This window comes from Saccostrea echinata, unplaced genomic scaffold (genome assembly GCF_033153115.1).
Source record: "Saccostrea echinata isolate AGI-Se365-2 ecotype Australia unplaced genomic scaffold, CSIRO_AGI_Sech_v1 ptg000016l, whole genome shotgun sequence".
Lineage (NCBI taxonomy): Eukaryota > Metazoa > Mollusca > Bivalvia > Ostreida > Ostreidae > Saccostrea > Saccostrea echinata.
Genome location: NW_026889765.1, coordinates 9409140 through 9435210, shown reverse-complemented (window position 1 = coordinate 9435210; position 26071 = coordinate 9409140). Strand labels below are relative to the sequence as shown.

General features: G+C 31.9%; 3 protein-coding genes across 3 annotated transcripts; 2 read left to right on the top strand and 1 right to left on the bottom strand.

Annotated features, from left to right (window-relative positions):
• Positions 1–1882: 1882 nt before the first annotated feature.
• LOC133188407 (reticulophagy regulator 3-like) lies at positions 1883–9961 on the bottom strand. The gene is made up of 8 exons (XM_061323820.1): positions 9679–9961; positions 8436–8542; positions 7572–7602; positions 7301–7427; positions 6648–6732; positions 5901–6026; positions 5351–5578; positions 1883–3997 (listed from the first exon to the last, which is right to left on the bottom strand). Exons 1-8 carry the CDS (start codon positions 9852–9854, stop codon positions 3513–3515), a joined length of 1365 nt encoding a protein of 454 aa, XP_061179804.1. The 5' UTR covers positions 9855–9961; the 3' UTR covers positions 1883–3512.
• A 7619-nt stretch (positions 9962–17580) lies between these two features.
• On the top strand, positions 17581–20857 carry LOC133188123 (uncharacterized). The gene is made up of 4 exons (XM_061323504.1): positions 17581–17628; positions 20305–20361; positions 20537–20638; positions 20729–20857. The coding sequence occupies exons 1-4, from the start codon at positions 17611–17613 to the stop codon at positions 20855–20857; spliced, it is 306 nt and encodes a 101-aa protein (XP_061179488.1). The 5' UTR covers positions 17581–17610.
• A 2388-nt stretch (positions 20858–23245) lies between these two features.
• LOC133188122 (uncharacterized) lies at positions 23246–24919 on the top strand. The gene is made up of 4 exons (XM_061323503.1): positions 23246–23260; positions 24227–24283; positions 24434–24535; positions 24790–24919. The coding sequence occupies exons 1-4, from the start codon at positions 23246–23248 to the stop codon at positions 24916–24918; spliced, it is 303 nt and encodes a 100-aa protein (XP_061179487.1). The 3' UTR covers position 24919.
• The last annotated feature ends 1152 nt before the right edge of the window (positions 24920–26071 follow it).

Sequence of the window (26071 nt, the reverse complement as noted above, 5' to 3'; positions counted from 1 at the left end):
CAATGCTAGCTTTTTGTTGTTTTTTTTTTTTTGTTTTTTTTTTTTTTTGCTGTTTTGTTTATGGATTCTCTGTATGCAGCAATTACCTGTAAGGTACTTTTAAGTTCAGGCTAGCTTTGAAAAAATGAATGAATGGAATGAAGATCACTTGTTCTTTTAATTATATATGATCAAGTTTGAAAAAAAAAACTCATCTTGTAAAAAAAATTTAATTTTAACATGTTTAATTACAGCATTTTCTTAATACAAGGATTTTTTTGCCTTTATCAAATTATTGGTAATTAGCTTCAAGGTTTTGTAGATTGTTTTTTCTTTCCTGTCTTCTTTTTATCATTTTCTTTGGGTTAATCAGCTATGGTTGTTCGGGGTTTTTTTTTAATGCTTATAATCATTCTTTTAAATTTACAATTTTTGCCTACTCCTTAAAAATTCAGTTTGTTGTACATGTAACCGATGACTTGTAGTTTCATAAATACATTACTTATCAGGGTAGTTGTATTATATGAAGTCCACATTCAAATTAGTTAGCTTGTTTCATGTTTGTAGACCTTGTTTAATATTGTTGATGGGTTTAACTTTAGCTGCAGGGAAACTTAACTGTCGTGAAAGTGTTGCTATGCAAGTTGGCATTGTGTTTGTTTTACCAAGTCAGTTTGTATGTTATAATGTTGACAAATAGAATAAAACTGAAAAGACACTTAAATTGTTTGTGTACCTTTGGTTTGTTATGCAGCTTGTGTACAAGATGCGTGATCTTGAATTTTTACAGAAAACTGGTTTGAGTATATTTTAATTGGAAAGACTCTAGATTGAGCAGTCCGAGTTCCAAAAAATAAACTGTGGAAAAAACTTGAGTGACAGTTCTATCAAAATATGTAGTTTTTGGACAAAACCATTTTATTTCCTGTATTCTTAATTATTTCCCTTTAGAAAAAGGGTTCGACCATCAATTTGAACAAAATTTTGTAAGAAAATTATTGAAATTGGCCAAGTGGTTCTGGAGAAGATGAAATGTGAAAAGTTGACATACATATGTATTATACAAGAAAAGGTCACTTTAGTTTCTGGTTCAAATGAGTGAAAAGCTACAGATAAACCACTTCAGGTTTCCCACATACCTTTTATCTTTTTTATCATTAATTTCTACTATTTTAATTTAAATATACTGAGAAATCTTCATTGTTCGTGGTGTCAATGTGCATGGGCAGGCAAAATTTTACTGGGTTGCAGGGATATAATTTCATTGGTAACTTCTTTTTACAGAAGTTAGCACTTAATTGTTCCTGTGGATGTAAATTTGTGGTTAACAGTGACCAACCAATTCCGAGAACATTGGTCCCCTATGAACAATGATGATTTCACAGTATTTGCATTTACAATGACAATCCTAGGACAACAAGGAGCAAAAAAGTGAATGACTGAGGAAGTTAGGAAATCAGGAAAAAAATGGTAGAAGTTCTAGGAAAGGGTGTCATCATCATCATCGACAAATGATGCATCTTTGTATGCTTGTGAGGGAATGCATTTTCCATTTTACAACATTAACTGTACTCTTTAGCAACACTGAATAATCAAACACATACAGTCAAACTTCGTTATCTCAGACTCAATGGGACCTAGAAAAAACTTTGAGATGTACGATGATTCAAAATATCGAGGGTAAAAGGCTTTAAATAATAAGTGGTTGGGACTTCCAAATTACTTTGACATATCCATGGTATTCAAGATATCGGTGTTCGAGATACCGACGTTTAACTGTAATTGAATTGGTCAGAACTTACATTAAACTATGAAATTTATTCACAACACCTGTGAATTCATTAATTTGGAAGGCAATAAGCTTACAGGGTATATACCCCCAACAAACAATATTCCAATAACCTTTAGTTTCTGTGTTTAATATACATATATGAAACACAATTATATGGGAATCACAAATTTAAGATTCTATCACAAAATTGAATATAATGCATTATACACAATAAGTATGACTCATATACATTAAAATATTCAATATCACCCACATGTCTGATACTTGTCACAATCATTATATCATTGTATATGTTCAGTAAAAGTGAGTGTAAAATATTCATTCCTTGTAATCCATATTGCATATAATTAAGATGAATAGAAGCATTAGACAGTGGTGCACACGTTCCTTAAAATGCATACGAACAAAAAAAAAGGCGAAACATGATTTGTATAGTGAATATGCTTACAGTGAATTTCTAATTTGAACAAAATTCTAATTAAATTGTCACCAAATGGTTCTCTATTACTACTGCATACCGTCTTCACTTCATTCATGACATTTTCACCCACTTAGGAGAACTAGCTGCTTTTGTTCCATTTTGAATGTGTAGTTTTACAATCAGATAATTTTACTACAGTTTATAATTCATGGGTCAGTCTTGCTTCAAAACTAGCAAAAGCACCAAATAATTTACAATGAAATTAAAGTTGTCATCAGAAGTGCAATTACTTAACAAGATATAACAAATCACTGATAAGAAAGGTATTTTGGCTGTGCATGGAAGTTCTATATAACCATTGACTGTAGCTATGAAGATAGATAATATATTTGCATGTACAAATAAAATCATATTCAATAAAATATGATAATAAATAAATAACCATTCAATATTTACAATGATACACGTAATACAATACAGACAGAAGAATAGAATATTTTAATTAAGATTCTGTCTTCATTGTGTATTTATATCTAAAATGAGATTCCTCTGCATTAAAATTAAAAATTCCTGATTTCATTAATATGCTAGCAATGAACAAATGCATATTTTCAACAAATTTCAATAATAAAAAAAAATTATTGAAAAGCACTAAAAATTTATCAGAATGAAATCTGAATGGACTAATAAAAAAAGTACTGACGGAAAACTCTCTCATGCTCACTCCTGAACTTAATAAGAGGTCTGAATTCGAATGAAAAGTTAATTTTTTCATTTATTCATACAATATTTTCTATACATTAATTCCCAAACTGGTTACAAAATTACAATCTACGGTAAATTCTTGGAAAGGAAAAAAATCAATCTTATACACGTCAATTTTGTTTACATCACATTACATTGCTGAAGTAAAATTTGGTCTCACTGTAATTGGAAGACCTATATATAAAAATATTTGTGCTGGAAAATTTTGACTCCATCCAAAGGCCATTTCAAAATTTCAAATTGATATGTGAACTTTCTTGAATAAATAAATACAAATTCTGACCAAAAAAAAAAGAAAACAACAAATGGGAGCTGTAAATCAATGAAGGACTCTAGCTTTTGAGCAGACATCATACTAATAAAATTTTTTGTAATTTCTTTGCCTGGCAAATCAGAAAATGTGGTAATTTGTATATGCATGTGTTTTTAAAAAAATAATGCTAAAATAAAAGTAAAAATAAAAGTGAAAAATAGGTTTGAGGAAAATAAAAGTGAAATTTCCCCAACACTCAGCATTGCAATCAACATCACAGATATGTTATAAAATAATTTCCATTAACCCTCCTCCGCATCATACTGATCCAAAAACTCAAACTCCTCTGCAATATCAAGGTCACTTGCATCAGATGATCGTTGCTGTGACAATGAACTTTGAACCTGAGCCTCTTTTCCATCTATTTTATCCTCATTGTTGCTATTTGTGACTGTACCCACTGCTCTTTGGGTAAGGTTTGTGATTCCTGACAATGCATTTCCCATCACAGAAGACACAATTTGATTGGCTGTTTCCCGAATTCCTGTGGAAGATTCAACCATTGACAAATCTTTTAAATCAGGGAATTTCATTCCTTTACCTAGTCTTGATTCCTCTAATTCATCGTCTGTAGAATCACCGAAATGAGATGAGACAAATTTTATTTCCCCCTTTGTCTCTTGGGGTAAGGAAGGCTCAAGTATTTCTTCATCAGTCAAGTGATCTTCTAGCGAAGGCATCTGACCTAAGCCCCTGGCAAACTCGGCCTCTATGTCAGAGGTATCTGCTGTAAAAGAAAAGACAGTTGCAGATACAATAAAACTAGTCTAATCCTGATGTTGTGTATTCTGAAATCTTGTTTTTCTTTGGAACCAGTGGTGTAGTTATTAGATAAGATTTACTCTATTTAGATGGCCAAAAGGTCTATTAAATGAGTTTAGACAGCCTTTTGATGCCAGGTTTTTTTGATGTGATAATTACTTATTTTAAAGAAAGTCAAGAACATAAAAATTACCAATTTCTTAGAGACTGAGTCAATTTGGATATACAAGTATTTCATTTGTGTGATATGGTAAAAGTCATAAATGGTCAAATATTTCATGAAAATAACCGGTGTTATGGTATTTCCCCTAAATTTCAATGTGTCATGACAGTCATGTACTTATGCATTTGTAATTTTTTGTATACAGTTTGGTTCATACACTAAAACATACACTGTGATTTGTTCTTTCTTTCCGGTGTACTTTGAAATATGACGAATATACATTAACTTCATTAAATTTATTTGGTTATGAATTGAACAAACTTGAATCTACACTTCCTAAAGATGCTTTTGAACTAATGACACATAATGGCTTTGCTGTTCATAAGAAGATTTTTTTTATTGATATATCCTTTATATTCCTTTGTATAACTATGATCATGACTATGTTATGGTCCCTCTATACTCCTGGAAGCGTGAAGGGGGGGGGGGGCATGTTTTGACTAAATTTGAATCTACATTACCTGAGGATGCATTTATATTATAACTAATCATGGCTTTGCTGTTCTTGAGAATAGTATTAAAGATTTTTCCTATGTATTCCTATGTAAAACTTTGATCACCCATTGTGGCCCCACCCTACCCCTGGGGTCATGATTTGAACAAACTTTATTCTACAATACTGTGGAGGCTTTCATATAAATATGACTAAACATGGCTTTGATGTTCTTGAGAAGAAGATTTTTAAAGATTTTTTCCTATGTTTTCCTATTTAAAACTTTGATCGCCCATTGTGGCCCCAGGTTAACACTGGGGGTCATGATTGGAACAAACTTGAATCTACCCTACCTGAGAATGCTTCCACATAAGTTTCATATTTTCGTAATTTTTCACAAATTCGTAATTATCTGCCCTTGGAAGAAGGTGTGGCCCTTCATTTGAACAAACTTAAATCCCCTTTACCCAAGGATACTTTGTGGCAAGTTTGGTTGAAATTGGCCCAGTGGTTCTTGAGAAGATGAAAATGTGAAAAGTTTACAGTGTCAACGATGACGATGACAACAACAGACAAATTTCAATCAGAAAAGCTCACTTGAGCCTTGGGCTCTGGTGAGCTTGAAAGTTATACATTTTAATAATTTTTTTTAATTTCCTTACACAAATCCTCATGCTCATCATTCAGATTGACTGAGGGTTCCTTGGACATCCTGGGGGTTGGGATATCGGGTGTGCTCATACCCTCATCCTCTGAATCAGTGATGGCTCGAGCGAGCGCTGCTGTGACTTTAGGGTCTCGTGTTGGCATGAGTTCCTCTGATTCGCTATCTGAATCACGAGTGGTCGTGCCAATGCTGCCAAAGTTCGCCGTTTTCCGAGCCTGTTGGTCTAAAAAAGAAAGAAATTATCAATAAATGAACATTCTTTGATTCTTTACAAAGATAATTCATTTATAAAACGTCATTATATGATTTGAAACTACCAGGAATGAAAACCACTTCCCTGTAAGCATAAAATCATTTAAAGTGTTAACTGTAAATGTTTTACTGTAAGATGCAAATATGGGATACGTAACAAAAGTATATCACCATTAGTTATCATTTTTGTAATGAAAAATTAGCAGCTAAAATAAGACAAAATAAGTAAATTGTCAAAATATATATGGTACTGCAGATGAAATAATGTTTGTTTAGAAAAGGATATATCTTACGACGCCAGATCCATGGCCTGATTTTCAAAGTGTAATCCAACCGCATCAACAGAGGCTCCAGAGCTATGTAGATCTTCTGAAACAAGTTGTTGTACAGGACACAGGGCCACAACATCATTGACATCACTAAAACAGAACTCAAAGGTCAATGTAAGCTAACTTATTCCTGAAAAAAAATGTTTGAATTACACCTAGGACCAAGCTGTTTTCTCACAAGTGTAAAGCCAGTTTTGAAATAGAAATGAACCTATATGTACTGTAAACATAGAAACAGCCAAAAGAAATTACTAATAATTTTTGCCAAGAAACCCCAGGTTGATGATACAAAATATATATGGGAGTAAAACAAGAAGGTCAAAGATTAATTTTCCCATTTGCTGCACAGAATGCAAGACAGCATTATCATGGTGAAAACACTGGAGTTCATACACGGAAGTAATAATAAACAACAGGACTTTAAAGAACAAACTTCAAATTTTTTTTCTGATGATTAAACACCCTATGTTAGAGCCATTTCTGTTTTTGGAATTGTCATGTAAAATACTTCATCCTAAGTCAAGAGTTTTGTTCCATTCCACCTTCAAAACACCCAGTAGCTTGCAGTGTTGAGCAAAAAAGATTAAACATTTAGATATGCAAAGAATTAAATTCAGCTTCTTTCTTGTGAAAGATATAGATTAATTCTGTGTACAATGTACATACATGTATCCCATTCCCTGATGAGTTTTATATATATATTATACTTACCTATTATGTATGTTAGAGTCAGACCAGAAATCAATCGTCCAAATGCAGCAAACAGAAGCAAGAAAGAGCAGTTCAGACACGTAAACTGAAAATACATTTAGCACTTCATTTACTGATGATACAGTGTAACTGTTTCATATTAATACTTAAGAAATTCTACTTCAAATATAAAATAGATTTTAATTCAAAGGGCTGAACATGTGAAAGCAATGCATTTCATGTTCCAACAACATATACACTGAATTAATTTCACACTTTTATAGATTTATCTCCCCCTTATCAAACTCTTTATACATTCTCAATGACTTCTGATGAAATTATTAATTAGCAGATTTGCCTGTATTAGATGATGTCTCATGTTACTGTCAGAAAATATAGAAGACTATAGCTGAATATTGTCTTTTTTTCTGTCCACAATGAACAAATTCCCTTTTTAAAAAGATAAATATAATGCACATTTAAAACAGTTTCAGTCATATGGGCCTTTTTTTTTTTTACATAGCTTGGGTAGGTATGACAGTTCCTCTTCTACCTAAGAAAAAAGTCTGGAACTATTTCAGAGAGCCAATCATCCTTTTATCTTGGGCATTTCCAAAAAATTATTCATTTAATTAAGCTTACTAACATACTGTAATCACATGACTTATACACACCAAGAAATGATGATCTTTCCTAAATGCAAGCCAACAACTGAAGTTGTTTGACATGAAAATCCACAGGTGGGCCAGATGTTGGCAGATTTCAGGAACACTCAACAACCGGACATGGACAGGAGTCCAGCTATATTATACAAACAATGATACATGTAATGTGTATCGAATTATAGATCAATATTATAATCATAAAAGAATCTTTTATCTATCTTAGATAGTCGAGCAAAATCCACTTGAGCTGAACCAGGTACTGTACATGTTATATATTTACCTGTCTGGATCTTCTGGAATAGCTGGGGGAACTAAGAAAGAAACAAAGAAAGAGTTTTGGCTCAAAATTGTGAGACGCTTGCAGAAAATTATAGTGTATAAAGGTGAAAATATTGAGTTGATCTAATTCATTTTCAACATAGGGTGCCTGCTATTCTGCCCCAGGAAAAATGCTAAAAGAGAACAAAGTATTGACGAACAGAAATCACTGTTGTGTACTTAAATGTGTAAAACACTTGCTAATGAAGTACATGTGTATTCAGTTGCTTCCTCTTTTATAAGATGTGAAGATCCGAATACTTTAGTAATTGATTACAGATTGTATTTTATCATATAAAATTCAGATTATTCCATTTCAAATCGAAGGGCAGATAACTCAAACTGCATAAAAATACCATGAAATTAGAACTCTCAAGTGTGCAGTGTATAGAGGGTCGTTAAAGTTATAATTCAGGATATCTTTTCAAACTAAATATGTTTGTTGCTACTAGCATTTGACAGTGATTTAGATTCACAAATTTATTAGTTGTTTACATGTTCCAAAGTGATGCTAAACAAAAACTTAACTTCAATGGCAGTTAAATTTTTCAATTAGAAAATTAAGACACAGCAGATGTGTGAAGCAAATAGACATATATATTTATCGTTAAAACACTGTTTGATAAAGAATCATATATATGCATCAGTTGTCTAAACACTATTCTTCTATATGTTGTACACAGTACTTTCTGGCTATAATGTTTCTACAATATAAGACAAAACTTCTTTCAGCAAATTAACCTCACAAGTGGCCCAATTTTTGGGGGCCAAATGGGAGCCCTATTGCACACCCTCCCCCCCCCCCCTTTTTTTTTTACAGACTCACCTCTGATCTCGGGCCAGATCCATTTCCTCCAAGTGTAAACGAAAAACATGATGGCAGCTATTGAACTAATGCAAAAATAAAACTGACAGCCATTGACAGCGGTAAACCTGGAAAAGAGATGGATGCATTTAAAGCATTTATTTATTAAATCTGAGATTATTGAGTCATCCTCCTTAGGTACATGTATATTAGAAGAAGATTTTAAAAAGATTTTTTCCCTCTTTATTCTTAAGAAAAATTTTGACTCCATACTGTGGCCCTACCTATAGTCTCAAAGGGTTACAATTTAGCCATCTTGAATCCACACAAAACTGGGATGCTTTAATGTAAGTATAGGCTTATTAACATGGCCTTGCTGTTCTACAGAAGACATTTTAGAGGATCTTATTTTCCTGTACATAGCTAGCATACTCTGATCTCTGATTTAGCCCCATCCTAACTCCATGGTCCATAATTTGAATTTAAAAAGAAATAAATTAACAGAACTAAGAAATAAGGGATAAGGTTGGGGTACAGTAGGGAATCAAGATCATACTATTATATCAGTATGCAAATAATTTACATATACTGATTTCATCTAATATAGTATCGTCTTCACTTTGGTCAATACTGATCATGATTTTTTTTTCTGGTGAATATTGAACCATATCCACCACCAACAGTCCATAATTGTATATCATTTATGTTCCTGACTGTCTACAGTTAGCTTTTTTAAATGATTTATGCATGCTCATTTATGCATGAACCTGTAAAGAAAGGAAAATCTGTTATCAAGCTCAATGCGGGATGTTTGAAGAATGAAATACATGCAATTTTGTAAACACTTTTAATATGATATAATACAGCACATCACTTTACCTGCCCATACTTCCATGTTTATACTCTGTGACATAATTGTTATCATAATATATACATACATGCATGCAACCTAATACACCCTTCTAAAAATAGAACATTGTTGTGTAAACACACTGGAGTTCAATAACTTAACCAGATAAATATTTGCAGTGTGATACATATGCAATCAACAAAATTTTTAAGATTTAAACAAAGCTTCCAAATATCTAAATATTAACTGCTCATAATCAATAAGTCATATTTAAACTATTATTATAATAATATACTTTTCCATTCCCATTTTACCTAGGGGTGTTCCCAAATGCTTCCCACTGCCTCTGTTACTGAGGTTACTACAGTATACAAATTGAAATACAAAGAGCTTTAGATATAAAGATAATCTTACCAAAATATTCCATGAACGATCAAAAACATCACTGCACTTTTATGTGGTCTCTCCCAAACAAGTAATGACTGAATCTTCATAATTAAAGGTTCAATCGGACTCAACAACTCCCGAAACATCTCTTCTGTCTGTCGGGAGAAGCTGTCTGTATAATGTTCTGTCATGTCTCTCGACATCTTGACGAAATATGAAAATCACTGAAAAATAAAATGTCAACACAAGAGTACTTGAATGTCCTACATTTCCAGTCGATGTTTATGTTGTGACGTCATGACGGATGGAATCTGTAAACATTGCATCGCGGAAGACAGTCAAAAAATATGAACTCATTTATTTGCATGTACTTTATCAACATTATTTGCTTGTATATCTGCATATGGAATTTGAAATCTAGAAAAATAGAGCAAAATAATGTTTACCTTTATTTTCATAGGAAGTTCGAAATCTTAACTAACTGTTAAAATAGTTTGATAGGCAGATTTATCTCCGGATTTTTTTTTTGGGGGGGGGGGGGGGGATCTTTGTACAAATGATTTCATTTTTCTTTCTCATACTGACGCTTTATCACCAAAACAATAAAATATATATTTTTATAAAAATGTGTGGTTAATGTTCATTTGGGGTTTTTGTTTGTTTTGTTGTTCGTTCGTTTAATTTAACGAAAACCGATGTTTTCCCCATTCTCAATTATACCCACAGGCACTTGTTTCGTATACGGACCACCCCTACTTATTTTTACCGTGGTAAAAGTAAGTAGGGGTGCCCCGTATACGAAACAAGTGCCTGTGATTATACCTCTGACCATCATCATATAACTTTAAGAAAATGAACCTGATCTTTCAGATGTTTTAAGGAAGCTCTCAGCCTCTGGACATTAAAGAGTTCTAATTGTAGAGTAGTTTCGTGCAGTTAGAGTGATTTGCCCTTTGAAGAAAGATAGAACTAGGAATTTATAGTTAAAAATACAATTTATTATGGATTAAAGTATTCTAATTATATTAGACAAAGACTAAGTAATTAAATAAATTATTTCCATTAATTTTCCCATTGTAATACTGTAAGTACGCAACAGTAATCTATTTCTCAAAATCCATGGGGCATTTTTTATTAATGTTTAGAGTTTGCACAAGACATTTTATGCAACTTTCAGTTTAAATTCATTCCAATCAACGATTCCAAAGTCAGGCCCGTAGAACGCAGGGGGTAGGCGGGACTTTTCTGAGTATAGTATTTTAATTGCTATTATAGTAAATTTTCCTATGGTGGTTGTTGCCCCCCCCCCCCCCCCCAATTTTTGTTGCTGTAAAGTCTAGCACAGGGAAAATCAAGGATTTGGACGGTTAATTGGGTTTTTGTTGTTGTTGTTGTTGTTGTTTTTAGAACTAAGAACTTGCCCCCCCCCCCCCACTACTTTTGAAACTGCTGCTACGGGCCTGAAAGTTAAGGCTCGAGCACGATTTCAACATCTCATTGTCCATTGACCTTGACCTTTAAACTAATACCAGAAGACATCATAACCCACACCTGTGGGTCATCATTAACAATATACCCAAGTTCGATTTGGATTCCTGAGTCACAGACCGGATTCAATTTCACGTGACAATCTTGTCTATATATTAAATGACTATGACCTTTGAGGTATATCCTTGAATAAAGATAGACAGACATTATGATTTCGATCATACTAAAGTTTCTATCTAATATTGAGAGTTATGATCCACACACGATTTTGTGACAGGCAGGTAGACGTACTAACAAGAGGATGAAAACTATACTCCTCCAATTGTGAGAGAAAGAATCTATAGAAGAATTGAATATATACCCTTCGATCAAGACAATGTACCAGACTGCTTTAAATTGTTACAATCCATGTTTTCTTTTTTTTTTTTTCTCATTTTTTCCGGACTTTACCTGTAGATCAAACTTTATTTACAAAACTACCGAAGATGACAATCATTTTTTCACAAGTTATCATGTGTCAAACTTTCAACACAGTAATGCCACATTGTATTTTGGGGGTTCGATTAACTGAATGGCAGGTCAGATTATATTCATTGGTCTTTTTATCGATAACTTTCAGATTTCCTTGAGCAAAGACTTCCGGTCTTCTGTACTCCAGCATTGCAACATTACATGTATGTTCTTGTACATGCAATTCTGTACCTAAAGTCGCACTTTGAAAAGTCACGACATACTGATAATACGAAGTACGTCATTATATAGTAACCTTTTGTCTTTATCATTCCTGTAGATTAGAATATGAAAATCACGTTTGGTCTCTTACACATCCCAGTAGGATCGTAAATGTGGAGCGACATTTTCAAAAATTGTTTCCAAAATAATAGATTTTTTTTTTCAACCGACACGCTCCACAATATCTGATTAAGACATTCATCTTTGTTGTTAATTGTGTTTTCTCTGAAAAATTTTGAACCGAAAACAGAGCTAAGATATAGATGAAACATAATGTGTTTGGGGCATGAGGGTTTGGCAATTTTTGGACTTTTTAAACCTCTTGGAAAAGAAAAGCTCTGTATGAAAACATACGGATTGTATTGTACCTGGAAAAATATTGGTTTGTTCCGTACTAAATAATAATTCATGGCTAGAAAAATCATATTTCATATTTTTAGACGAATCCTTGGGTAATTTGTTGACCATCCTGACTCGATTACATCAAATGGAACCAAAAGAATCAATTTGTACCTGTTGAGAATTATTGACTCTGATACGATTCTTTCATAGCCGGTTGAAGAATAAACGATCCATTTGAGTCTATTTTTATCTACTTCAAGGTGTGTTCCTAAAGTACATATGTCATTGCCATCTCTGAAATATATGGAGATAACGAACAGTATTCAAGCTCAATAGTCCATTAAACAATACAAATTTTGGAGCAGAGCAACACGGACCTCTAAAACATCAGAGGTGGGATCAAGTGCCATGGAGGAGTGAACATCCCCTGCCGACCGGTCACATCCGCCGTATGCTCCTTGTCATGATCGGAATATAACAGGAAAATCCGTCGGCAATTCAGTATCTAAATAATAGCCTAACAATTAGTATGAAAAACGAGAGTCATCATTTGACCTACAGATAAATTGTATTTTCTGACAAGTCATTGTATCTACCATAGAACTTACGAAATGACGACTTTAAACGAGACTGCTGATATTCTTGATTCATCAACTTGTTTGTCAATAACTTATCTACTCATACGTAGAGCATGTTCTTGCGTATCGAATCAACTGAGAGATATAAACCCCGTATGCAGGTGATGAAGGTATCTATATGTTGAAATTCTGGCTTACATGATTTCTCCAATTTATACTTGTACATTTAGAAAAAATGACTCTAGTTTATTAGCTTGGTCATTTTGAAGAACAAAGCATAAGTATTTTTTAAATATTTGCAGTGTTTATTTAAAGATTGAACAAATCAAAAACAACTAGAAGAATTAAGTCACAAAATGAATGAAAATGTACTCAAAGGGTCATTTGTTATTATTTTGTACACACAATGTATTCTAAGAGAAATCAACTAATAAAGACGATGAAAAAGTTGTGACAATTGAAAAAACAAACAAGCTATGATTAATTTCCAAAGCATTTAACACATGAGTATTTATTATCGATTTTGTATGTAACAAGAGTAAAACTTGAAGCATCGTCTTGCTTCATTTTGTTTTTGGTTACTTGAAATGAGGAAAATTACAGAGAACAAAATCTATAAAGTCAAAGAAAGGGCGGACATCTTATGCACCTGTATTAAGCTTTTGATGAAATTTTAATTTTAATTCTGATTAATTTTAAATGAAATTACGAAATTTGAGGAAATATTTGTGATTTGCAACCCATTCAATGCTACTTATCACCAAAAGTAAAATAACTTATGAAAAATTAATTATGTTTAAGTACTAGTTATTAGAGATAAGAGTTGACTTTCATAAACGAGAATTTCTTATGGATTGTTTTAGAAATATAGTACAGAATCGTGTAAGGAACTTAAAGGGCGATATGCGAACTATCTATCCTTCCTTTTTCATTAAATCGGAGGTGATAAAAGAATTAGAAAGACTGCATGAACAATATGTTATGGTTCCAACAGACAGGGTTTGAAACAATATCGTCTTTGTTTGTAAGGCTCATTATTATAAAATTAATGTATTTCTAAAGAACTTTGTTTTAATTCTACATCTGAAAATCCAATTTCTACTCACAATTAACTTTCGAAGGATGAAATTCTTCAAAATCACATTTCTGTATTATACTTTTATAATACTTTTAACATTCCAGTCAAGGAAGTTGAGTTCGATCTACCCTATCTACACAGGATTTCTAAACTTCATAAAGATCCTTACTAACGAAGATACATTAACGGGTCCAGCAAATTCACTACCAAGTCCCTTAATTTCTTTACTCCTCATAAAATTATTAACAGCAGCTGTAAATGAGAAACATCAGACGTGCTTTGCTACAGCATATTCTGAATTCGAAGTGGTTCAATACAAATGTGATTCTCAAAACCCCCAAACAACTTTCAGAAAATTTAAAGCTATATATGGAGTGTCTGAGCTAAAAAAAATAAAAATACGAGACTGAGTGTAGATGAACATGATATTTGTTATTTAAGTTCAAATTAAAATTTTCACCGATTTTTAACTTGAATAACCTCACGTTTCTATATTTAAATTTTTAAACTGTGTCTAATATTTAAATGCGGAGTCGGTAAATAAATCGGTTATTGTTTTAAATTTCTAATATCTATGAAACGCGATTGATTTAAATTGTGTTATTTACAGGAAAGTTCTATCTTTATACGAAGTAATAAAACAGATATAAAGATCTTTTTAATTTTAGTTAGTCTAAACTTATCAAAAATACGCCATATATGACTTTAAAATCATTTTTTTTTTTTCAAAAACCAATCACATCAAAACGTATGACTTTTCTACCTTTATACAACCATTCCTTACGGTATATTAAAAACTAGGCATTTTGATATCATAAACAACTACTTCCTTAATAAAAATGGGACTGGAAATTTTCATATCCCATGACAGATCATCAACAAAATTACTTTGTTAAGTGCAAGTCTCTGTAAGAATCAGGCAAAGTAGGTTTGAAAGTGAATCATGAGGGTTCTCAGAATTTGATGATTTTCAACATATAGATTTCTCTTGTGCTACATTCAATGTATGCAAAGTTAAAAAAGTTTTGGGTCATGGTTACTATGGAAACATGACAAAAGAAATTTCCTTAGCAACCAGTCAATTTTCCATGTGTATGGACAAAAAAATCACAAATCTTTAGGGCTTGAAATTTATTGTGAATATTTATTAATTTCTTCTTATTTATTCATATCGTAAAGATAAACATTTAAAGTGTTTTCACAATGCATTACATAGAAATAAGATTTATTTATCAAAACATCCATTTTTGTTGCTAGGCAACGGATTGGAATTTTCAAAAAACACACCTTTTTGAATTTAAAGTCCAAAAGAGACATTCCTCTGCTATTATGCGAAATACTTGCAACTCCTGTATTACGCCAGAAGTCTGAGTAATAAGGCTTTGAAAAGTACCAAAATCAACAAAAATGCTGAATCAGCAAAAAACACAAAACATGCATATCTACCCATGTCTAGTACAGATATATCTCAAAATCTTATTTCTATGTAATCCATTGTGAAAACACTTTAAATGTTTATCTTTAGATAAAAATAAATGAGAAGAAATTATGAAATATATTCACAATAAAGTATGTGGACTCTATATTTCTAATTTTGACTGACATATTTTATACCAATTGTTATGCCTTTGTTTTTATGCTAAATTTGACTACGAATTAATCCGTCTACCTGATCAGTACATAGGGCTCACGGCGGGTGTGACCGGTCAATAGGGGTTGCTTACTCCTCCTTGGCACCTGATCTCACCTCCGGTATTTCCGGGGGTCCGTGTTTTATGCCCTGATAACAGATTTTTATTGTTTTGTTTTGTTTTTTTTATAAATAATATATTTATTTTCAATAACATACAACAAAATATTGAGGCAAAACTTCCGCAGAAGCCCTCTGTATATACCTCACCTGGGGTGCCAGGAGCTCCCTGGATCGGTATTTTTATTATAATATTTAATTTACAAAATAATATACATTAAATGAAAAAAAAAACATATACGTATACATATCATTGCTGACATTTCATTTCTATATATATGCTTATCTATCATTGTATAATATTTTTTTGTAAATAAAAATAAGTATTATAGATGAAACATCTATACTTAATTTATATACTTCTCAAAATACATACACAAAGAAAATCATATTTGGTCAGCTAACTTTTTTAAAAGATGGTAATTTAATTGAACACTTTTTGCATCTTTTGCTATAAAATAATACTGATATAATGATGATTTTAAAACAGATAACATTGCATGTTCATTTACATTTTCATTTTGTAATCTACATTTCATTTTATACTTGTATAATTTGTAACCTACAACTGATATGACATTATTAAAAAATTTTGTTGTTTCGTTAAACTCATTAAAAAATCCTACAACAATATTTTTCCAGGATATATTTAATTTCAATATTTTTGATATTTTTTCCCATAATCTTTTTGAATCCGAACATTCTAAAATTAAATGTTCAATATATTCTACTTGTCCACAACTTGTACAATTTTTCCCCCACCTCTTTATTCCATTTACTAACATTATAATTACAATTCAGCTGGTTATGTAAAAGTTTAAAATTGAATTCTGCTATCTGTTTATCAAATACATTTAATATCTTAGCTGTATAAATATTTTTCCATTGACCATTTGTTATATTGAATTCTTTTGACCACTTCGTTTCCATTATTGGCTTTTGCTTCTTTTTAGAAAGTAGAATTTTATAATAAAATCCTGATTTTTCAAATTCTGGGTTTCTACTTTTTCCTTGAAAATAAAAATAGGGTTTTTGTATATTAGTGTTTTTTACATTACAGTAATCTATATTTAGCTTTTTAATTGCTAGTTTTTATTGTTTGTAGGTTTTGATCACTGTTAATTATCTTCACCTTTTTCATTATGACTGAATATTTTAAAGGGTTTTTATCACGTCTTAAATTTTTTTTGATGTGACAAAGTTTACATGCTATATATTTAAAAATCTTTGCTAGAAAATTAATATTTTTGATGTTTCAGCGATTCAAAGTTTGAATTTCTCAATATTCATATTTTGATCGCCGATGTAAACCGATCACGGAAGCCTAGTCCAATGGCGTTCAAACCTAAGACGTAAACACAGGTGGTGACTGTTCCTTCGCCAAGCAAGAGAAGTGAAAGTTGCGGGCCTTTCGGATCATACCTTAAAAACCGATGCCCTGTGTCACAGTAGGCGCTGGCACGATGAAGAACCCTCACTACTCAATGGTCCTGAGTGCCGAGTATAGGTCTAAATTTGCCATACGCTGACTCTCTGAGTGAAAATCTCGATCGGGACGTTAAACAACATACAATCAGTCAATCAATATTCCTGTATATTCCACAATTGATGTATCTTTTTACATCTGAAAATGAATTATAATTGTCCTCCAGTCTTTACTAAGAGTAAAGTGCAATTATAGCGAATGTCTGGAGAACATGAAAGTGCATAATTTGTCATAAGCTTTTTATTCAACTGATACTTCATTCCAATGATATACTTTTAATTAAAACTCCGTTATAAAGAGGAATTTACTTTCACAAGTGAAATAACTGTGACATGCATACAAGTACCTCTGGTCACGGTGGAACCTCGTGCTGGACATTTGCCCTTCAAGGTAAATTAAGGTTCACGCGACCTGGCATGACCTCTTGTTATCCACTTACATCTGATAAGACACTCAAGATTGCTTTGGTTTTTCACTTAATCGAAGTAATTATAGAGCAACCATCATGAAATCTTTCATCTTTGTAAGTATATCGAAAAATTTCATTACGCAAAGCACATTTCATATTTCCGAAATGTGTTTAAGACTTTTTTTCCTTCTTGGACTTTATATAAATATGATTTTAGAAATGACTTAGCATACTAGTATTTCGCACATTTTTTATGCAACTCGATAATCATGATTCATTATGGTTCGGAAAAATGACAGTTCAGATTGCAGACTGTACGAAACGGTCATTTTCATTTAGTCGGGACATTACTTGCGGGATGTTAATTCCAAATAGTGTAAATTTGTTTTTACGGATTCAATGCTGAAATTTCATTATACTGTCAAAAAAAATCATGACATCCTGAAAAATGGCCAAATCACGTTTTATTTTTAAAACACGCCCATTTCTTGACACAGTTCTGTGGTATTAAAATATCAATAAAGATTCAAAATATTGACAACATAAAATTTTTGTTGATTTTTTTTTAAATATGCACTCGCATTTTTCAAAATTTACCCCCCCCCCTTTCAACTTCATTTTAAATCTTATTTCAATATGCATTTTATTTAATTTCAAAATCTTCATCTCCTATGCTTTTGTTCACATAGGAAAGAATCGTGTAGTCTCATTCTCAACTATGCACGATTCTTTCTGTTTATCAATTCTAATGAACGATGTCTCCGTGATTACTAATCTACTGAATAATGTCAAAATACTATTTCTAAGTACTACAGTGCATTTTTGTCTAATGTGAATAAAATACAGACGAATGTTAACGTCTTCTTAATATACAATATTGTTACCAATTTTTAAACAATCAATTGATCAAACAATTATAGTTTCTCCAAGCTTTTCATATGGAACGCCTCAAATGCCTATTGTGCATAATATTTATCATGTGCCGAAACTTCATTATATGCTGCTAAATTGCCCTTTTATGCTACTTCATCATTCTACATTGACATTACCTATTGATTCTTGTTCGTTATTTAATGACATTTCTTCAAATATGCCTACACTTTGTCATTATATGCTGAAAGTTTGCTGATACTTCATTATATGATGATACTTTGATAATATATACTGATACTTTTCATAATGTGATGATTTTTGGGCATCTTCTGATGAAATTTATGTGAAATGTTTAAAACTAACAACTTCTGGAAAACAAGACAGAGAATCATTTCAACACTGTGGAAAACCTGTTGCGGTATTGGAGAAAGTGGATCTGCAACAAGCTTATGAACATTTTGAAGGTGAAAAAATAAACGCCAATTTTTTTTTTTTTTTTTTTTTTTTTTTTTTTTTTTTTTTGTAAGTTGTCTGACCAAGAATTTGAAGATATTGGTATTTCAAATAAAGCCGAAACGAGTTAGCATGGTGGGCTTTAAAAAACCAAATCGACGTCAGGGTAATGTTGTACTACTTGTATCTCTGTTATTGACACTGCTTGAATTGCTGATGCTGCTTAACTACAAGACCCAACCTGAAAGAAACTTCAGAAGGAAACTTGCAAATTCGGAATAAACAAGGGGCGGGGCTTTCGTGTCACTCGGAACCTTGTCAAAGTATCAGAATATGAGAAACGATCAACAGCAGTGTCAGAATATGAAAGAAGAGAATCAGAGTAAAAAAGATTAATAATCAGGCTGAGCATGATAATAACATACAAGAAGTATCAGTATATAATGAACAACTAGCAGCGCTCAATGTGAAAGTATCATTATGTAACGAGAAAAGATCAACACAGTAAATTAGCATCTATTACGGAGACGCATCAACATTCAAAGACAAATTATTAGCATATAGTAATGAAGTATCCAGCATATAATAAAAAGGTATCATTACAATATGAATAGAATAGATTTTCCATTTTCGGGCCTCATGAGGCATGACACATAACAATTATGATTTCATATAAATGCACATAATACAAAGAACTTACCTTAGGAATTAACTCATTGTTTAGTTAGTTTAACAATGTAGTCAAGACAAAATGCACATTCTAAGACTTGGTATCATATTGTACATAAGTTTGGCAAACTTATCATAAATTTTATAAGGTAACATTTGTGCAACGTAGTGAATATATCTTTATGAGTAGAAAATCACAAGTCTATAGGTCCTCTGTTACATGTTTATGAATATTAGCCACTTACATGTAATTAGGTAGTTAAATTTCACAAAACCACTCCTGAAACCAGTTCATTTGCTCTTTGTCTCAACCCGTGTGCTTCAAAAGGATACAACTTATAACTTTACGGGTATTTAGAAGAAACATATAATTGTAGGCAGATGAATTTAGGTAAATTGTGATAATTCTGATGATTTCAAGATTGAAGAAGCACGTATAAGATATGGAAAAAAAGTCAATACAATTTGGCATCCTTGTCCATACTACTTACCTGCTCACGAGGACCAAATGATTTTGAGAGCATGAACAGAACATTGTGCAAACTGATATAAAATGGGTAATAAATAGAACGGTTACATGTAACTGGTTTGAAAATGCTTCATACTGGGGACATTGCATATGATATATTTTCTGCTTTTCATAGAATTTTTTTTTTTTATTTTCTGTTGTCCGTCCATATGATGATAATAAAAACATGATGTACAGTGACATGAGTTCATGCTAATTTGCTCGTTTTAAGCTAAAGGCACAAATTCGAATCTATAAAATAATTAATCTAATGTGTTTTATTGCAGCTTGCAGTGTTTGTGACTCTTGCCATGGCTGACCAGTTCTTGTTGGACATCAATCAGGTAAACTTACAAAAAATTCAGGTTTCCTTATTAAAATCTTAAAATAAATATTACATTTGAAACAAACTACATAATTTTAAAATTAGAAAACTATAAAACAAATCTTTTAAAAACAATTGTATCAGTCAGATTTGATTGCACGTTCAAGATAAAGGTACGTGTATCTTAAATTCAGAGCACAGTAGTCATGAAACAAGGAAGTACGTGTTATTTCTGGCGGTTAAACAGCCATGAGGCCGAGGCTGTCCAAAGTCCCACTGGAATTTACGAATTAGAGGTAGCTATTTATTTATGTTTGCATTTCAATGTAAAAGATTCACGTATCTTGGTACTTATCCTCAATTTGTATTCAATATTTTTTTTTCAGACAAAGTTCCACCATTTACTCAGTGTGCATTCCAAATTTGGGGACGTAACCGACATCAGTATTTACTCACAAGATATCCAAAATCTGTGTAGTGGTGCCACTTTGAAGTCATACAGTCATCATCATTAATACTATTGGAATGGCATATTCTACCTGATTAATCTTTAAAAATAAATACATCATCATTTTTGTATTTTTCTGATTTCAATTATACTCTTATTTCATATATATGGTAAAAATATCACAGGAAAACAGAATTTGTAATTTTGTTATTCAAGTTTGCAATTCAATTAAAGTTCTATTTGAACACATTTCATCGTAAAAGTGTTCTCAGCAATATAGTCTGAATCTCTGCTATTGTAAACTGTAGTGTGTAGGTAGAATTGCACATATTACTGAACACTCCATACGACAGGTGTTATAGCCGTCGCCACAAGGATTTTAAAATATCGACCAGGAAATTGTTATCCTTCTTCTTACAACTTATGTTCAGTATTTGATTGACTGGTTGTTTCTTTGTTGTTTTACGTCCCAATCAAGAATTTTTCACTCATACAAACGTCACCATATACCGGTAAAGGGCTTCAAATTAAGATCTTTACTCAGCAGTCAGGGCCATTGAGCAGTGAGGGTACATTTTCGTGCCAACGCCTACCATGACTATGGGCAACGGTTTTTAAGGTCTCATCGGAAAGACCTGCAACTCCAACTTCAAAGTGCCGAAGCGCTTGGCGAAGTTGTTACCTATTTTTTATCGACTTAAATCTGTTGCTGCCGGGGCTTGGACAGTATAATCAAACGTATCAGTAAAAATTTACAAATCAAACATCTACTAACAGAAAATATACTATATTGACAGATGGCATGAATAATAATTGGCTCTTATCAAACATTAAAATATGGTTACAAAAACTACTTGTTATTTCTGAGACCTCTGAGAAAATATGCATTCAGAAACAGTAGGGGATTAACACTTAGGTAATATTAAAATAAGATAAAATTAAAACTGTTTACATGTTCATGAGCTAGAGATGATACGACGCTAAAGAAATACAATAACGAAAATCTATATATCCTTTAAGGATTAATATTAAACCACATAAAATAAAAAAAAAATTCTGTATTCCATCGCATTTCTTTGATATATACAGCAAATATAATTACGATAATCCTTTACAGTTGTCTTCGTAACAAGGCACACTGTACACAATAGTGTTCAATATAATAGAAAATGCGCAACGCAATGTTCGTTGAAATGCAGATAACCTTCTGACACTGTCTGTACCTATTTATAAGAACAGCAAGAAAACGGTCGGCTTTCTCATAACCTTTGGATTATTAAGAAATAACCATCATGAAATTTTTAATCTCCGTAAGTTTTTATTAAGATTTTATAAGATTGCACCTGTATGGATATTGTTGTAAAGCATCTTCTGAGAAAAAGTAAAAAGATAATTGAAAACTTGTGTAATTTATATTAAGGAACTGTTCTATGTGAAAACTTAATCTTTTGGCACACATGATCATGGATTTTCTTGAAACTTGAAACATCCTGCAAACTTAAACCATTAAATTTTTGGTTGCTGTGGATTTCCGTTTCCATGGGAGCGGACCTTGCAAGTGAAAAAAATAATTTTGAACTTTTTTTTAATCCCCATTGTTCACACGCCATCAATCGTCGAAAAATTTCGTCTATTATATTCCGTTTACCACTTTCTATCCGTCCGGGAAACTGCCGAAAATTAAGCATAAGCCTTGATATTCTCAAATGACGACATAATATATAGTTACTATGGTGATTTTTTTAGCGTGCCCTGATTTATTCACTAATTTCATTTCGAAATATTTCTCATGTCTTCTTTGACGAAACTCTAATTTTTGGGTCGTGCATCCTAGGACCACATCCACATGTACACATTCAAGTTCAATAAAAATCCTTATTCTTGTCTAAATTTAAAAGAACATTTTAGATATACAATATACTTAAATATGACAGATAAATATCTTATTAAAATTTCTGCTTAGTGCGCCTATTTCTTTTTCAATAAAACGCGTTGACTACGATTTTACCGGACAATCCTCGTATATTCAAAATGTCATTATATACACATATGTTTTTACGGTTCCATTTCCAAAATAACTATTTAACCTTCAACAAATTCTAAAGGGACATAGGCACAGATTTGAAGTTAATATTTTTATCAAATTTTCTGTATAATATCATGAATTATATGTTGCTATAGCATTTCGTGCTCATTGATGTGTGCAAAGGTTTAACAAATTGAACGCACCCGTGAAACGTAAACATTAACAATAACAAGAGCTCGTGTCCTGTTTACAAAAACAGTTGACGTTTCGCCGGGTGTGATACACAACAAAATTTCTAACTTTCTTAAGTATTAAGGATAAAGTTTACTTTGTGAAAGTGCAAGGATGTGTCAATCAAACGCGTCCCAAAATTCGTAGTTTCAATAATTTCTAGATACAATCAGTTTTTTAATTATATTTCCGTGAGAAATGCTAAAGCAACATGTAAGTCATTATGATATAAAACAGATTTGAGAAAATATTAACTTCAAATCAGTGTCTATGCCCCTTTAAAGTACATTTTCTATCGTTTGTCAATATTATCAACTGTAAATGTTCAAAAGAGTTAAAAAAAAAATATTCATTGAAAATCGCACAGGTAAAAATGTGAATTTTCCCATTTTCCCATGATAATAACCAGACCCCCCTCAAAAGTTTTGGGAATATGAAAAACAGTCTTAAATATTGATTAATTAGATTTCAAAATCGTCAAAATTTTTCATTTATTCTTTACCTCCCAGATTTTTAAAAAAAATATTTCTGGAAGCAAGCCTTCATGGTATGTAAATTTTTGGGAAATTTGTGAACCTGCTTGCCACATCCCTTATGTAAATATGCAAGGGTATAAAACTACGATTTTCACTTAACTGTAAATTGCAGTGTCAGTGTCATTCTTTTCAGAAATACATTTCATAAAGTTCGTGAAGAAGAAAGACATAGTTTACTGTGTCAAAGTTATAAATATGAGTGGTGCTATTTGATGGTGTCTGGCATCAATTTGTACTTCTGAGCAAAGTTTATTTTGAATACAGAGGCCACGTAATAGATACATCATTATGATTAAATAAGTTCAAGAAAATGATAAGCAAGTTATAACATTCAATCAAATTTACAGGGCGCCTCTCATGAATTTCAAGTGGAATAGTCTCGCTTGAAATTCAACTTTAGAAATTTTATTTTTCATTTACTAGTAAGCCATTTTCACGTATATTAAGTTTTAAAAGGAAGATGTTGTCTGATTCAAATTCTTTCATATATGTAACACAATGAACAAAACCCACTATACTGCCACACTTTGATATATCAAGATCTACGTTTTTCCATTACCTTTGAGTATAAAATATCCCAGCTTAAGCAAATTAAATCCATATTTTTTCACTGCTTTAATAGGTAATATTTATCTCTTCTTAGCTTTCCCTCCTCGTGGTTCTAGTAGCTGCTGATCAATTCTTACTGGATCTCTCCCAGGTAACATTGTATCCAGTAGATCCTCGTCTCTCCAGCTGCAGAAAAGTTCAAATTACAAAAAACATTTCAATTTTACTGCTTCACACCAATTTCAAAGTTATTGACTTGAAATAAATTTAATAATTTTTTAACCGTGGTTTAATATTTTAGGATACCGCTATTATGAAACAAGGCAGCATTTGTTATTTCTGGAGACTTAACAACCATGAAATTGAATCCGTTCAAAACCCTACTGGAATTCATGAAATTGAGGTATTAATGAAATTTACACTAGTATTAATTTTGCATTTACATCAATGATTAGAATTTTTTACATCATGATAGAAGTTTCCAAGCATCTGCATAAAGTATTATTTTAAAATCATACATACATAGTTGTTTCCATAAGCAGAGTTCCAAGATTATTCTATGTTTCCATGAATGCAGAGAGATAAACTGAATGTTAATTATATACCAGTATCGCATCTTTGTATAAATCACTGTAAGTATTATATATTAATTTTCAGACTAAATTTCAGCACCTGGTCAGTGTTCATACAAAATTTGGAGACATAGCTGACATTACTGTATATTCAAAAGCCGTTCAAAATCTCTGCAACGGTGATACTTTAAAATCTTATTCTCATCACAAATAAATTTGAAGAAAAATATCTGGACGATTTTACTTGTGAAACATCACTATATATGTGTTCTTTACTTTGAACATAATTAAAACTATGTAAATCTTGTTAGTTTGTAAAAATTCTTTTAAAAAATATTCATACTTTATCAAATACCATTGGTGTCAAAAAATACTGGATTTATTTTCTAAGTTAAATTTAATATTTCGGGGTTTTTGCGGGATACAAGTATATACAATGCCAAAACATAAATGCAATGATATACAATTATGGACTCTTTCAGTGGTGAATATGGTTTGTTATTCACCAGAAAAATATCAATATTGACCGAGGCGAAGCCGAGGTATTTTTCTGGCGAATAACAAACCATATTCACCACCGAAAGAGTCCATAATTGTTTTATTATATAGTCCGGATTTGAATAAATAAGACATTGAAGGCTGCATGATGATACCACTTCCATTTACGAACTTCTGTCGTAGAAAAATAAAGAAAAAATGTCCAGATTACAAGTTATAACTTTCGTGTTTTCCTTTTGCTGTTTGTAAGACATCGTAATGTTTAGAAAATAATCCAGCGATAGGCTTGGCAAATGTTTTTCCTGCTCAGATACACAGCTTGCTCCGGCCGTTGTAACCATCGTTTACAACGTTGGTTGAGGTGTTGATTGTGACGTCACAATGCCGCTGCACGCGCACCGACCCTCCGGTGAATACGGCTTCAAAACCAGGTTATGAACTGTTTGCGTTTGTATAGATTTTATAGAGACTATAAATAGACTACATGTATATAATAAAATGAATTATATTGCTTGTCACGCCTTCTTTGATTTCAAATATCAATTTATTATATTATTGTTCGGGATATCGATGCAAACCTTGCACGTAAGAAAGTATTTTTTGTTGTATTTTTTCTGGAATTATTCTGCAGCATTAAGAGAGTATCAACTTTACATACACCTGCATAATATTACGATTCGGTCAACTTCAACTATATAGCAGTTAGGAGTATTGTAATAAATTGAGAAACGAAACCTGGAAATAATTTAAAGATGCATTTTTGTGATGCCTTAATGTCAAGAACTGTTAAATATGAATCAATTTACATTGTACTATGTTACCCTTCTGAATCTGTCTTCTAACTAGAATCAAGGGAAAATAAAATGACA

What these genes read in the sequence shown, in the direction of transcription:
- LOC133188407 (XM_061323820.1), bottom strand. Translation starts at nt 9,854, where the DNA reads ATGTCGAGAGACATGACAGAACATTATACAGACAGCTTCTCCCGACAG. An exon ending in GGAAAGATCATCATTTCTTG is followed by an intron (nt 6,733 to 7,300) that starts GTGTGTATAAGT and finishes ATGTATTTTCAG; the next exon opens with TTTACGTGTCTGAACTGCTC. An exon ending in CAGGCCATGGATCTGGCGTC is followed by an intron (nt 5,579 to 5,900) that starts GTAAGATATATC and finishes TTTCTTTTTTAG; the next exon opens with ACCAACAGGCTCGGAAAACG.
- LOC133188123 (XM_061323504.1), top strand. An exon ending in TCTTGTTGGACATCAATCAG is followed by an intron (nt 20,362 to 20,536) that starts GTAAACTTACAA and finishes TCTTAAATTCAG; the next exon opens with AGCACAGTAGTCATGAAACA. An exon ending in CTGGAATTTACGAATTAGAG is followed by an intron (nt 20,639 to 20,728) that starts GTAGCTATTTAT and finishes TTTTTTTTTCAG; the next exon opens with ACAAAGTTCCACCATTTACT.
- LOC133188122 (XM_061323503.1), top strand. An exon ending in TCTTACTGGATCTCTCCCAG is followed by an intron (nt 24,284 to 24,433) that starts GTAACATTGTAT and finishes TTAATATTTTAG; the next exon opens with GATACCGCTATTATGAAACA. An exon ending in CTGGAATTCATGAAATTGAG is followed by an intron (nt 24,536 to 24,789) that starts GTATTAATGAAA and finishes ATTAATTTTCAG; the next exon opens with ACTAAATTTCAGCACCTGGT.